This window comes from Oreochromis niloticus, linkage group LG9, assembly GCF_001858045.2.
Source record: "Oreochromis niloticus isolate F11D_XX linkage group LG9, O_niloticus_UMD_NMBU, whole genome shotgun sequence".
Classification (NCBI taxonomy): Eukaryota; Metazoa; Chordata; class Actinopteri; order Cichliformes; family Cichlidae; genus Oreochromis; species Oreochromis niloticus.
In genome coordinates, this window is record NC_031974.2 from 13,617,624 (window position 1) to 13,632,621 (window position 14,998).

The 14,998-nt window shown below is 41.1% G+C and overlaps 1 protein-coding gene across 2 annotated transcripts in view; it reads left to right on the top strand.

Moving 5' to 3' along the window:
* The window catches only part of LOC100708403 (cadherin-7), a 162,950-nt gene that overhangs the window by 121,013 nt on the left and 26,939 nt on the right, over positions 1 to 14,998 (top strand). For both annotated transcript variants that reach the window (XM_019363039.2, XM_003439147.5), the window contains exons 5-9: positions 136 to 303; positions 2,176 to 2,363; positions 4,433 to 4,686; positions 5,722 to 5,858; positions 7,736 to 7,857. In XM_019363039.2, coding sequence (XP_019218584.1) covers positions 136 to 303; positions 2,176 to 2,363; positions 4,433 to 4,686; positions 5,722 to 5,858; positions 7,736 to 7,857 — 869 coding nt within the window. The remainder of the gene's footprint in view (positions 1 to 135; positions 304 to 2,175; positions 2,364 to 4,432; positions 4,687 to 5,721; positions 5,859 to 7,735; positions 7,858 to 14,998) is intronic.

Sequence of the window (14,998 nt, forward strand, 5' to 3'; positions counted from 1 at the left end):
ATATTTGAAACCCTTCAGCTTAAACTGAGTTGGGGTTTTGGTTTTTTTTTCTCAAACTTGACAGGCAGTTCTGGTGAAAATGAAACAAAGGGTTATATATAAACTTGGAAACGTCCTCTCTGGTTCTTTCATCAGGTGTCATCAGAACAGCTCTGCCAAACATGGACCGGGAGACGCGGGATCAATATGTTCTCGTCATCCAGGCCAAAGACATGGTTGGCCAAATGGGTGGCCTCTCCGGCACCACCTCTGTAACGGTCACGCTTACAGATGTCAATGACAACCCGCCTCGGTTCGCTCACAGTAAGACTCTTTTCCTGATTGTCCCTACTGGGTTGATTAAGCATGTAGCCTAAATGCCATGTTCAACAGCTACTCAGCAATCAGAATATAACCGGCTCCTTTCTTTCTTTTTTTCCCCTCCTGGCTGAATGAAGCGTTAAAGATCTATCATTATTACTGAAAAACTTCTTGAACTTAGAGAACCAAATGAGGGCATACTTTGTAATGTATGCAATGAATGCAGGCGTGCAAAAGGCTGGGATGTTGTTTCACCCTTGGAAAAAAAAAAATCATTTGAATTTATTACAGTTGCCGTAACAACAAGCCGTAACGAGATTTATTTTCTTTTTCTACAATGTGTGTAAAATAAAGTTGGATAGAAAATACTCAGACCTCTTACAAGCAAATCACACTCATTAAACTTCATCTCACCAGTTTTCCAAGGTTATTTTTAAAATCTTTCTTACCCCAGTGTCTCTTCATATTTCCAACTTGTATTTTCAGCAAACTTTTGGACTTTTAATGCCAAATTAAAAACCAGCCTTCCTGCAAGGTGTGCAACTCTCTGCCTTATTCTTCATCAGAGCTGGTGTTTGCTTCAGTGTTGGATACCAGGATCAATCAGACTGATTTTTTTTTCTCTTTTTTTGTTGTCAGCCTATTTCACGGGCTGCTAATGGGTTCCAGGCCGAGCTTTAGGATTCAAAGGCATGCAGCGCTTCTCATGATAATCCGAAGCGCCAGCAATCGGTTTACTGCTGATAGCCCAACCGCTGTCTGGCTGGTGCTCTTACCACTGGACTGCCATGAAGCCGAGTCAATTTGCTGGTCCCTGGGGGGAAAGAAAGGTTCAAGTTTGCACAACAAGTCGTCAGTGTCGTTTTAACCCAGTGCTGTCACGCAGAGAAGAAAGAGACTTTGGAGGAGTTCTCGATTTTGCTCCAGCAGTCGAGCTCACGGGGTCATGGGTCAGAATCGATACGCCATTACGGAGCATCGGAGCTGATAGAGTCCAAGAGCAATAGCTAGTCCAAGGGGAAAGACACCAAGGTTAGCTGCGTGAGAGGACAGGCTTTGGGAGAGGAAAGGCCAGGAGGTAGGTGAAGGGGCAGTACAGAGGGAGGAAAGCAATTTTTTGGTCTTTTAAAGAGCTGCTGCTCCACGGCAAATTAAAAAGCCATTATAAAGATTACATGGCGGCAAACAATGTCAGGGAGATTAGCATTTAGACGGAGGCTGAGGGAGACACTGTGAGGAACACAGAAAGGTCTGGTAATGAGCTCTGCCATGGTGATTGGGGAGATTATGATTATGAATATGATTCCCTTCTTTATTCTCATAAGAGTACTTTAAATCTAGAGGGTCACACAAAAGCTCAGGGAACACAATGGAGAGTTTTGGAGTAATAGAATCTTTGAGTGGACATTTCATTTCATAAAAAAATGTACCAAAGAAATCTTAGCATGACTCCAGTTTTCTTTCTTTTTTTTATTACTTTCTCTTTTTTTGCATTTGGAAGGATAACCTGTTACATGCAGACAGCCTTTTGAAAGTTTTGTGTTTTGAATACGATATTGTTACAGAACCCGAATTTAAAGGACGGGAAAATATAAAATTAGCCTTTGACGTTCTTAATTGCATATTTTAATTTTCCATTGCTTTCCCCCACAGTCTATTCAGCGCGCCACCAAGTTGAAGTTGAAACAAAACGCTTTATTCCATGTGTGCGACTGCTGCTGCCCGTCTGTTTTATGTAACATGAATTCATCGAGTAGACACACAGTCAAATCAAAGCTGAAGGGCTACAGCACGAGCTGTAGCTGCTCGAAAGCGAGTTGGCGGTGAAATAAGCACATCCATTACCAGCATCCACTCCTGTCCTTCTCTTTCCAGAGAACTATCAGTACACGGTGCTCGAGTCCCTGCTGGTGCAATCTGTTGTGGCCAGAATAAAAGCGGCGGATGCTGATATAGGCTCCAACGCAGAGATGGACTACAGGATCATGGACGGCGATGGGCCCGGCATGTTCAACATAACGACAGATGAGGACACACAAGAGGGGGTCATAATGCTGCTGAAGGTACAGCTTGAACAACAGCCTGGTTTTAGAACTTAACAGCTTATTCAGGAACCCAACTCAGTCAGATTGTGAATAGAACTGCTGAACCAAGACTTGTTTGTACCAAGACTTTGTAACCACAAAGGGTCCTGAACCTTCACTCTTTAAAATCAGTGAGACAGGCTAACATTATAAGGCTTTGTACCCAAGCTGGTGAGACACTGAAAGCTGCCTGGAATCCAGATTGGAGTGATGTGGGTATACAAGCCCTGTGCAAATCGATCCTTTTTCTCTTTTTTTCCCCATGCAACTATTTAACATTTAAATAATAACAAGATACACAGGTTGTCATTTTTTGATTGTCATCCTAAAAATAGGACGGAAGCATATGAAGTTGTTTCTTTGCTTCAACAAATTCTACAAAAAAATAAAAAATAAAAACAACCTTAAATGAAAACACTGTCTGTGTAGCCAACACCACTATTAAAAAACACATTTTTGTCGGGTGAGTCACACTGTTGTAATAGGAGTCATATTACTTTATTTAGATGAAGTGGGAGAGAAACTTTATTTTATATTGTTAACACATAAGCCACCTGCTGCTTTAAGTATTTACTAAAACTTTACTGATCACCAGCAAAAAATAGTCCCAAACAGCTGAAATATTTCACTTCTAAAAGCTGCACTGTCCAGCTGTTCAAGTTTTGTGGGTTTTTTTACATATAGCATCCTCGGTAGGACTTGGGGGCTAAGTGGCTGTAGGACTGTTAAGTGTTATGAGACAAGCTTAAGTTGAGTTGGCATCAGTCAACACAGCAGTTGCCAGCTATAAGAAAAAAAAGAATAAAGCCAGATGTTTCCTTTAATTAATTAAATGCACCCGTGTCACAGATGAATCACGCGTTTCTGGAAACAGTGATATGAAATTCTACTACCACACATGGTGATGCAATATTTTTATATAAGAATAACGACAGTGCCACTGAATCTCAGTGGCACTGTGGTCTCTTTGTGCCAGACAGCAAACACTTGTTTAATGAAGGATATTAGGATAAGTTCCTTTCCCCGGTTTTCCTTTCTCCGCTTTGCCCTTCCTACTGTGTTTTAAATGTCAGCAGAACCTTTGGATTAAGTGCTAATCACTAATGACAAATCAGCACTGACTATTTCCATCTCTTGTGATGAAATAAACATCACGCGGTCACCAAAAAGTTCACTTCTCCAGTCGTCTCAAACTCAAGAAAAGACCCAAACTCAGCAAAATAACGGCGGCGCTACTGGCACCAACTACATAAATAAAGAAAATTGTCAAGTTAAATGTAAAAAGTAATTTATTCATTTATAATGGAAAAAGAAAATGTCGTGCGTTCCCACCTTAGCTTTGCATGCTCCGTAGCACATAGCTGATACAACGCATTTCAGGGTTTCAAAGGGCTTGAAAATGGTCTCCGCGGGCCACATTGATGTGACACTTCATTGCTGGCACTCTTTTGTGGGAGAGGTAGGGCCATTGTTGGCCACAAGCAATTCTTGTCAGATGGGCCAATTTAATCCTTTGTTTGTTTTGCACCAAACTCAGACAATTACAACATAGGAGAGATTCACAGACAATGAAAGTGTCAAATCAATGTTCTCTTGCAGTATATTATACGTTGCTATGGGGAGTTCAATAAGCCAGACAAAATGACAAAAATGTTTCAAAAGCGTTCATTTCACCGTGCTTTTCACCATGTTGTGAGACTTGCTTGAAATCAATATTACTGCTTTCACAGCACAAAGTAACTATAATCCATCACCAAATCACTTTGTTTAAGTCTAACTGTGTGTTAAATTGTAATGGGTCTTTAGAGTCCACATCCTTAATTGTGATCAATATCTCAGCATCGTCTGAATGATTTACAGATTTACATACATAGTAACTGTTCCTCTGACTGTGAATGGGTGAAAATGCAGAGCTGCAATCCTGGTGTAGTTTTTATTTTTTAAATCTAAAAAGAGCTAAACGTTTCCGACACCTCTCATATTTTGATAAGGGAGGCAAACATTTATCTCAATGTTTTCTGTATTCTCCCTGTCTGCCTCTCCTCCAGCCTTTAGACTTTGAAACAAAGAGCAGCTTTTCTCTGAGAATCGAAGCCACAAACAGGAATATCGACTCCAACTTCTTGAGCTTGGGACCGTTTAGCGACACGACATCAGTCAAGGTGACGGTGGAGGATGTGAACGAGCCGCCCGTCTTTTCCATACCGTTGAGCAAGATGGTCGTTTCAGAGGACGCCAAAGTGGGCACCTCAATCGGGAGAGTCTCTGCCCATGACCCAGATAACTCCAACAGTCCGATCAGGTGCTAATGATTTATTCACCCGATTCAGACATTAAAATCCCAATTTGTTTAAAAATGTGTTACTTAACCGGTCATTTAGTCCACATTATCGACAAACTCAGAATCCGTAGACCCTCCGACCTCCCCGTGTGGCGGTCACAAAGACAGTGCCAGATGGCGGTAGGGCCAAGGAGTGCAGCATTTGCAAAAGTGAAATGCCATCTTGAACAAGAGAAGGGCATTCCTGCTGGAGGGTCAAGGCTCAACACTTGTGCCGTGGCATTTATGGCTCAAAACAAGCACTCACATTGTCAGTCTGCGTGGTGTCACTCACAAGATCCCCCCACCCACCCCTACCTCCACATGCACCCCCACCCTGTTTTGCATTAATTGAATGAATATTGTATGGGATTCAAGCTTTGTCTGTTCGGATTGTTAGCAATCTTAATCAGAAAATCAAATTACTGCACCATTGTAGCTGTAAATTGCTTCTTTTTACCCCTGTGACTGCTATCAGCATCTGCAATATATTTCACTACATCTGTTGAAATTAAAATTATTGTGGAACTAATGCAGCCACAAGAGTCAAATTACATTGCAATAATACCCTTTGGATGTACGCTAATTGAAGATGTAATTTTCTCTAGAAATATGAGTTGCATTGTATTGAAAAGGTTAGATCAGCGCTGAGTGCTGAGGGACAAGTAGGCAGTCTTCAAGTTTATCAATATTTAATGTGCTTTTGTTTTGCTCGTGATATAAAGTTCCAAATTGCTTCTGCATTTCTGAATTTAATCCAATCTGGTCTGACTGGTACTCATTATTTGTAATATTTAGAGACAGCTTGGACAACATCATATGTGTTCTATACAGTGTGAAGATAATGTATATATTTATATATGAAACCGAATGCAGCTCTTACTGCTGATGGGAAAAAACATGATCATAATCTTTCCTTACAAGTAGAAGAAACTCTAAAATGTCAAATCAATACTACTATCCAAAAGCAATTTCTAAAAGTGTGTATGTGCGCTGTGTGTACGGTTGTGTGCCCAGGTACTCCATTGACAGGAACACAGACTTGGAGCGCTTCTTTAATGTGGATGCTCTAAGTGGGGTCATCAGCACAGCCAAACCTCTGGACCGAGAAGCAAACTCGGTCCACAACCTCACCATCTTTGCCATCGAGAGCCGTAAGTTTCCTTGTGGGAAAAACTGTCAAAACTACTATGTAGTCCACACCCTGCAATTATTGCTTTATTCATCCTATACATAGTACTTTATCAGCTCTAATATCAACATTGTGAACAACATGCTGGCGCTGGATTCTGTTTAATTAGGGATGTCTTCTATTGTGTGTCCAAAACTAAAAACCCACGAGTGACTGAGCTAGATAGCTTGTCTGCTGGTTAATCAACCAAGAAATAACTACTTTAGTTTACAGGGTTAAATAAAAAACCTTCGCTCACAGCTAGCGGGTCCTTTGTGGACTGTGAAGAGAGAAGCCCGTTGTGCATACTATCAGAGTTTAAGCCCTAAAACCAGGTCTGTCCTGCTCCTTACTGGAGGGGAGACAACATTACCTCAGAGAGCATCACTTTTTATATACACAGTTTCTCTTGTGAGCAAGTAAGTTATCCAAGTCCTCAAAAGGGTTTTATCAAAATATAAAATATACTGCAATACTGTAGCTGGCTTGCAATATACATGAAGCTTTAGATCCTTTCTGGCCTGTTATCCACTCTGTAAGCTGTCTGTGCTTTGGCAATGCAGTGTGGTGTTGTTGGGGTTGTTGCGGAGCTGTCGGGGAATGTTAATTCACATACGGGAGGGTCATTCTGACCTCCATGTCTCCCTGAGCCATGGGGACGAGATGCTGACTAAGGGCGGGTGATCTCGCCCACGGGTGAACAATGTTAATGTGATGTGAAGAAGTGCCGTGTGCCTTTTTTGTTGGTCTGTCAATGGCTCCAAGGACATGAACACCTTTTTTTGTTCCTTCTTCTTCTTCCCACATTGCATTCCTATCACTCCGCACAATGGACAGCAATCATCAGCACACTATCCACTGAGCACGCCAAACAGCTGCGTCACGTCGGCATAAGTTAAAAAAGACAACCAGCCTGTCAGCCCAGCACTTCTTTTGCTTTCACATCTTCAGATTGAACACTGTGTGAAAAAGGGTTTCTTTTCTTTTCTTTTTTCAAAGCCTTTTTATCCATCTTTGCTTCAAAGATGTGTTTTTATTTACATCTAACAGCACACAGATGCGCCACTTGGTTGAATCCCGAGTGTGAGTGCTTGCCTGATATAGCAACAAAAAGAAAGCAGCATATAATAATAGCCATATGAAATGTCACAACAGTCCCTCATGCATGAGGCACTGACTTCTGACACATAGTGACACTTGGGCGCTGTTTTCAGCTGAAAACATCTTCGAGTTCATGGACTGGCAACAAAATCTACTGTCCTGCCTTATGACAGTATTTATAGTAAATGGGTTCTTTGTAACTGAAGAGGGTGCAGGGACTCTGTGGTTGAGGGATGTTGTGCACTCGAGCTGCAGTCACTCACATTTCATCCACTCTGGCCAGACCACGCCAATGACAACAAGTCTGTGGCCCGAGGCTCCGCACGTCCTTTTTATCACCATCAAATCAGCCGGCCCGAATGTCACGGCGTCATCTCTGGCCGGCACCGTGGCACCACCAGGCTAAATCATCATCTTGCACTCAGACACAGCCATTTAGCCATCAGTGTGTATCAGGCGGACAGAGGCGTGAAGCCCTCCGTGCGAGATGGCTCGTTCACACACGCAAACAACAAGCCAGCACCGAGTCTAATCACTGCGGCTGATCCGCAGCAGAGAGGGCAAGAACGCCAGCTGTTTGAAGCACACTGCATATTTCATTACAGCAGCACTTTTTTTTCCTCCCTCCACCTCCTTTGTGATTAATTATAACACATGAGAAAGATCAATATTCCATAATTTGGCCCAGTGCAAAGTTAAGGCAGAATCAAAGTGCTTTAAAGAAAGTTTGACAGACTCTCTTCTCTCTTTCCCTTTCAGATGACCCAACCCAAATCGGAAAAGGCATCACTCTGATCACAGTGCTGGACGTAAATGATAACGCTCCGGTTTTTGCCATAGACTATGAAACACTGCTTTGTGAAAATGCCATACCAGGACAGGTAAGACCCAGAAACATCTCTGCAGTCGGTCTTGCTTCCCTTCCTTTTTCTCTCTCTCCGCACTTGCTTCAAGTTTGACTCACAAAGACAGCCCGCTGACTCTCAAAGCCATTAAAACCCTCTCTCTTGTTCCTCAAAACAAGTCCACTGTGCGCATGCAGTATCCACTTCACAGCTCGAGGTCACTCCAGGGAGACAGCATCATTAGTATGAGACACATCCTTAAGATTTAATAGCAGGTATTGTAGTTCTTATCGTTCATTAGAGATGTTACTCGCATTCAATACTGTCAAAGGCAGCTAAATTAATGACAGTGCACTATGCCTGTGGTCTTAACAACCTAATGCAATGGCTCGTGCTGGGATGGAGTAGTGTTCGGCATCGGTCTGATTTTCCGTTCTGAAGTCCTGCGTAATTAGATGGTCACCATGCAGAGCAGTGATGTAGAAAATGCAACACAATATGATCGGAAGGTAACTAGAGAGATTTTAGGACAAAAAGGAGGGGAAGAAGCTGATTTTTTTCGCTGCTTTTAGCATTTGGCCTCATTGTTGCTAAATGACTTGTGTGTCTGTGGCGGCGATTCATCTGCTCTTGGCATTTGGAAAATACAATCAGAGGCGAAGGGTAAAAGAGGCGTGTAGACTTGAATAAGTACAATTGATCAGAATGATGCATTATATTGGGAATGGCCATTAGGCCCTTTTAAATATGTTATTTGCATTCATATTTGGGAGTTGTTTGTCATCAGGCTCACAGGAGGGTGAGCAAAAATAGCAAATGATTTCATTTGCAAAAAGTGAAAGGCTACATTTTCTCTGTGTGTATTTGTTTTATATGCACAGAGCGGCTCGTTTTCCATCGAGGTTCCAGAGACTAACCCTCGTCTGACCGACATATTTAACATACATGGATTACCGACTGAAGTCTCTGGGGAACTGCTGTTATATTTGCTAAGAAGCAAATATAATAGCAAAACACTAATAATGGCAAAATTTGTTTCTTCTCAGAGCGTTATTAGTTATGTAATTAAGGGCATCTACAGATAAAAAATGGAATTAATCTTATTACTGCAGAGTTACAATTAATTTGCAGTTTTGTAAAATGAAAAACGTGTCTTCAACACATGCACTTGCAGATGTTATCCAAAGTGCAATCCACATTATTACTAAATACTTATTTATCATCCTTTTATTCTCAGTAGTTTTAAGTAAACATCACTTTTGTTGGATTTATATGAGAAAAGCAATCGGAATAAATATAAAATAATAGAAATAAAATAACAATAAAGGCAGCCCAAAGTTGGAATTTCTGAAAGGGTGACGTCTCTTTGGAGGCATCTCGAAGGCGTCCTGATCAGATGCCTTCGCCACCTCCGCTGGCTCCTTTCGATGTAGAAGAGTAGCAGCTCTTTTCTCAGTCCTTCCCAAAGTGCCAGGCTCCACTCTCCATCTCTAAGGGAGAGCCCAGACAGCCTTCAGATGAAACTCATTTCCGCTACCTTTATCAGTGATCTCATTCCTTCCGTCACTACCCACAGCTCGTGACCATAGGTGAGGGTGGCAACGTAGACTGACCTGTAAATTGACAGCTTTAAACTGACACTCACCTCTCTCTTCAGCATCCACACCAATCTGTCAATCTCCCACTCTACTCTTCCCTCACAAGACCGCAACATACTTGAACTCCTCCACTTGGAGCAGCAACTCCATCCCTGACACTGAGTGGGCACTCTTCTGGCTGAGAACCACGGCCTCAGATTTGAAGGTGCTGCTTCACATTCAGGTGCAAACCACCCCAGTGAAAGCTGGAGGCCAAGAGAACCACATCATCTGTAAAAGTCAAAGACCAGATCACAAGTCCGCTGAATCTGATGTCACAACAATGATGTAACATCATTAGGAAGAACTAAAAAATGGGAGCAATAGAAGAAAACTCCTGTGAAATATGACATAATACACCTCCAGGGTTTGTCCGGATCCCGGATCCCAGTGTTAAAGTGAATTTTCAAATTTCTCATTATGCTGCCGTGTTGGGCTTTTTTAGGTATTTTTTGAGCCTGTATCTTTTTTTAATCACAACTAACTAAGTGGAGTTCAGTATACACAATTCAGCCAACCTTGAGGTATTTTAAGATATTACTCAATTTAATGTAATTCATCACACTGTAGCTGTAAGGCTTAGCATTTGCAGGAATAAACACTGCCTCTATATTAGTTGACATCATTATTGAAAAATGCATTCTACCAGAGCTGAATGTCTATTTTTGGTTAATGATCCCGCCACTTATCCTCAGACGATTGTTGTTCCTCTGCGATATTAAAGTTAGTGCAACATAAAGCAACCGTCTCTCACCCGTCGATATTTCAACTTTTAAATTCAGGAGATAATTTGTAAACTTCTTCCCACTAGCACCTTATAAATTTTGGCACAGAGACTGAAACAAAGTCATTCTCCAACAATCATACCAGCCTGCAGGACACAGCAACAGCCATTGCCCATGACAGCATCATCAGCAGGAAAAGGTACTGCAAATTGTAATTACTCAGCTGAAGCAGACAGATTGCTTACTCAATGCCAGCGATGGGTGAGCTGTGTGGTTCCCCCCTAGGTGTAGCTAGAAGCTTCTTTGCTGTAAAGTGAGGAGCTGGTGGTGACTCTGTCCATCCAGCGAGTTGAAGTGAAGCATTCAAATTATGACTGCACAGTCATAAAATGGTGCAGTTAAAATGAGCTACTTTAGCTTGGAGCTGGTTTTAACCTTATAATAGTTAAGACACAACACAAAGTAGTGCATATGTGGTTGTGTATGGAAATGTGTTTGCATTTTACTCAACTGAAGTGAAATACTGTCAACCCAGCGCTAAGTACCTGAAGTATGCACGTGATTTCATATTTTTACACAAATAGCTACATACAGGAGTTTAATTAGCTCCTCAATTTACAAGTTAGGAACTGTGACTCATCGCATCGACTCAAAATAAAGAAGACAAAGGAACACAAAACAAATGGGCGTTTGTCTAGAATATATTTCACAATCAAACTCACCTAACATATCTTTTATCTACTTATCTAAACACTTTCGAGAAAACGTTTTGTGAACTGTGGGTATTTATACTTCCTAATTGTAAAATACGCTCTGATCATCATAAATCACAATTGACAAAAAAGAAAAAAAAAGAAGCTAACTACACACAATTCCCAGGCGAGCCCAGACAGTCATTCCCAGTCTAGGCTTGAAAAGGTGGGCAAACCCCCTTTGCTAACAAAACAACACTTGGAGCCAGGTGTTGTGATGAGATTGGAAGTGTGGGCTGATGGGTTGATAATTAAAGGCATCCGAAGTCTGCGCTCACAAAGTGTGCTCTTCTCATGAAAGATTGGTTGTTGTGAGCCATGCCTCAATCGCAAATCACGAAAGCTGGAAAAGACTCCAGAGCATCTTTAAAGATCTAAATGTCCATCAGTTCGCAATAAGACAAGCCATTTCCAAAGAGAAGGGCTCCGAAAGACTGATGGTACTCTCTGTAGGAATAAATCTCCACTAGAAAAAAAAAGGTAATGAATAAGAAGGGTGTTTTTGGAAAGACACAATGAAAGCACTGTTTTTCTGGGGAAAGTACTGCTCTTCATTTCTTATTAGTTTAGTCAGAAGACAATCAGATCACAAGAAAATCCTCATTATTCACAGTGTATATAAGGCTTTCACATTAAAAAGGACCATCTAGCTGTTGTTTCACATTAAATTTCTTACATTCCAACAGTTAAATATGTGATTTATAGTCACATGTAGACGTTTTTTTTAAGTATAGTATAAAATGTAGCAATCCAGCCATCATAGCTACAATTTCTTTGATTTCTTTTTAAATACACATAAAGTAAAGAGGCAAAATAAATCGATGTGACCTCTGTGCAATGTGTTGTCTGTCTCTGTAAATTAATGTTCTGGAGGAGGTCACGTTTGTAGCAACAGCCCGTTTATTCAGTGAATTCTCTGGTTTGCTCTCGGTTTTATCACTTAGGAAATATTGCCAAGTGGAGTTCCACTGTGTCACGCTCTGAATTGGAGATTGTTAGTCACACCTTTATTTCATCACGTCTGGATTATTGTAATCCATTGTTCGCTTGTCTTAACAAAGCTTCCTTTGAACGTCAGCAGGTTGTTCAAAACACCGCTGCGAGCCTTCTGGCTGAGTTTTCCAAGTACTCTCATGTCACATCGTTGCTAATTTAGTTGCACTGGCTCCCCATTAACTTCAGAGTCCATCGGTGAACCTTTACATCCATGCAGCCCCCATCCCCAGCAGGTCTCTGAGATTGTTTACTGACAATAACAAATATGTGTGCCTAAAATGTTGAGTTTAAGTAATTTGAAAACATAAATCTGTAAAAAAAAATTAATGGAATTGAATCTGATCATATTAAATGTTTGATTTGTATATATTTAGTTTAGATGAAGCATATTTTTCTAAATGATTAATTATTTGAATAAAAAAACCTTTGATTTTATTGCATTTTACTCATGCTTTATGAGTATGATTTTGAGTTCTAAGGTTTTTTAATGTACAAAACTGAGAACAGTGGCCCCCTGACACGGGAACACTAAGACGCCATCACATCAGCGTTAGCTACATTTAGTCAAGAGGCTCTTTGCTGGTAGTAATCCGCATTAAAAAGATCAAGTTAACAAAAAAAGTAACCCACAATATTTCAGCCAGAAAACATATATTACAATTTACTAACTATACATGTTACAGACATATTACCTCTACAGTGAATCCAGTAAATACAGGCTGTAAGTTTCCTGTTTAGACATCTGTTAACAAACCTTTTTAAACTGTGTGACATTTACATTTAGTTTACATGTTAACTTTTTAGATTAGTGTTTTCTCCCATAATTTCTTATATATCATTTGGAAATACTTGAAAGTCACATATTGACATGTCACATCCAGTGCAATACTTTGTCTGTAAAAATAAACCTGTGCTTTCAGTAATGTAACTGCCATAGCAATTGCCATGACTGTCTTTGCCACATCTTAAAGAAGCACAAATATTTGCATGCTGCGCTCACCTCACGTCTTTCACATGGGATAAATTTAGATGAGAAACGTGCTTCTTGTACTTTCTTTCACCTTGTCGTAGGAGTGAATGACTACTACAGACAGGAAGTGCTTGTTTTCTTTCTTTTTTTTAATTATCTGCTAATTCCAATTTTTATTCAGTCCCATTGAAGCCCTCTCTTGGGCAAGACTGAAGTGTACCAATGGGAATGCACCTTCAGACTGAATAATGAGGGCACAAAAAAATGGAAATTTCATGATGAAATTTACACCCAAAAATACAGAGCAAAGGGAAGGAGAGACGCTGACATTTGAATGTGAAAACACAGTTTGAATTACAACGAGGTGTCTGCTGTCTGCTACTAGACGGACTAGGTGGACTCATAACCTGTCGGATATGCGCTCCACCACCTCCCTGATTCCTTATTAATCAAAATGCCCCTGTTGTGTACTATATGTCTGGCTGTAGCAGTGAACCACTGGCGGTACTAACTGTGTCTGCTTTTCCTGTAAAGCATTGTTAAAAATCTCACGCCGCCCACTGGCTGTCACGCCCATTGGCTTATTCACAGCTGTGACAAAGATGAAATAATAATAGTTGCCAGTTGGGGCCAGGGTTGACTCTGTGGCTCTGTAGCACAGATTAAGAGGGAGTGCAGGGATGGAATAAGCTGCCATTTTTCAGGCCTAATTAAGGCCGTCTCGTGGCACTGGCTCTCTCCAGAGATGCCACTTGTTACGGATCAACGGTGCGTCTGTCTTCTGCCATAATATTAATTGATATTATGATGGTGTGGAAGGGGCAGGGCAGCAGGGACGGAGGAGTGGGGGGTGTGGATGGGGGGGTCACGTTGTACAATCACTTCAGTGTAACCATTACATACATGAGTGGACTTGGCATTCAGCTGCCCCCAATCTGCTCCCTGCCCCTCCCAGCAGTCCTGTAGCGTCCCTTAGGGATTTGGGAATGTTGGGTAGTCATGAACTGAGGTTTTCAAACTGCAAGGTAAAAGAGTTGAAAAGAAAGCAGTGAGATACAAACAGTGCTGAAGTAGACGGTGCATGCTGACGTTTAAAAACATGTTTTTATGAGGCTGTGAGGCTAAATTAAGATACAAAACCCTAAGTGGCTACTTCTGCCAAATTTGCATCAAACTTTGTGCTCCTTCTGAGCTTTCAGTCAAATGTCAACACAGGTTAATACACTGATTTTTAAATTTGCTGTGATGTTCACCTGTTAAGGTTATTCTTATCACATATGTCACATTTAGCTTAGAATTCACTGACAACCCCCCCCCAAAAAACTTATACCTCCAGGAGTTTCCTGCAAAGTAATCCAATAGTTATACCTGTCTCTACATCCACAGGAAACCTGCTAACAGGAACAGATGAACTGCCTTGAAAATAAGCCTAGTTTGACCAAATACAAAATAAAAAAGGGAAAAAAAAAAAAATACCACCCATAGACTGTATATAGAGGATGGATGTAGCAACCATAGGGTCCCCTTCTGGTTTCTAAAGCCTTGCAATCCTAGCATTTTGAATGACACTATGTTGGTATTTTGGAGCTAGGAGTAATGATATTTTGAAAAAAGAGAGCACTAGCAACCTTGGTTACCAAGATGCATCTACAGACTGTAAGGTTGTATCAACTAGGTGCAAATAGCAGCTAATTAGTAGAATGTAACATACAAAAAAGGAATACAATTGTATTTACCAAAACTAGAGCATAGCCCCACTGAACCTATTCTGCTTATCATATAAGGTCATTAAAATCAGTGTCTTAGATTACTTCACTATGAGACAGCTAGCTGTTACAGCTGACAGCGTCGGTGTTCACATGTCAGATAGAGATGTGACTCCCAGGTGTGTGGAGTTTGCATGTCTTGTCCGTGCTGGCATGGCTTTACTCTGGGTACACCAGCTTCCTCCCACCTTCCGTGGGCATTTCAACAGCAGCAACTGTGTGGTTTACCTTACTGCTGGAGTCTTCTTCAAAGCCGTTTAACGAAGTGCACTTTTGGTAATTCCCAGTTGGCTTCATTTTCCAGCTCCAAGGTTTCCTCTCAGACTACTTC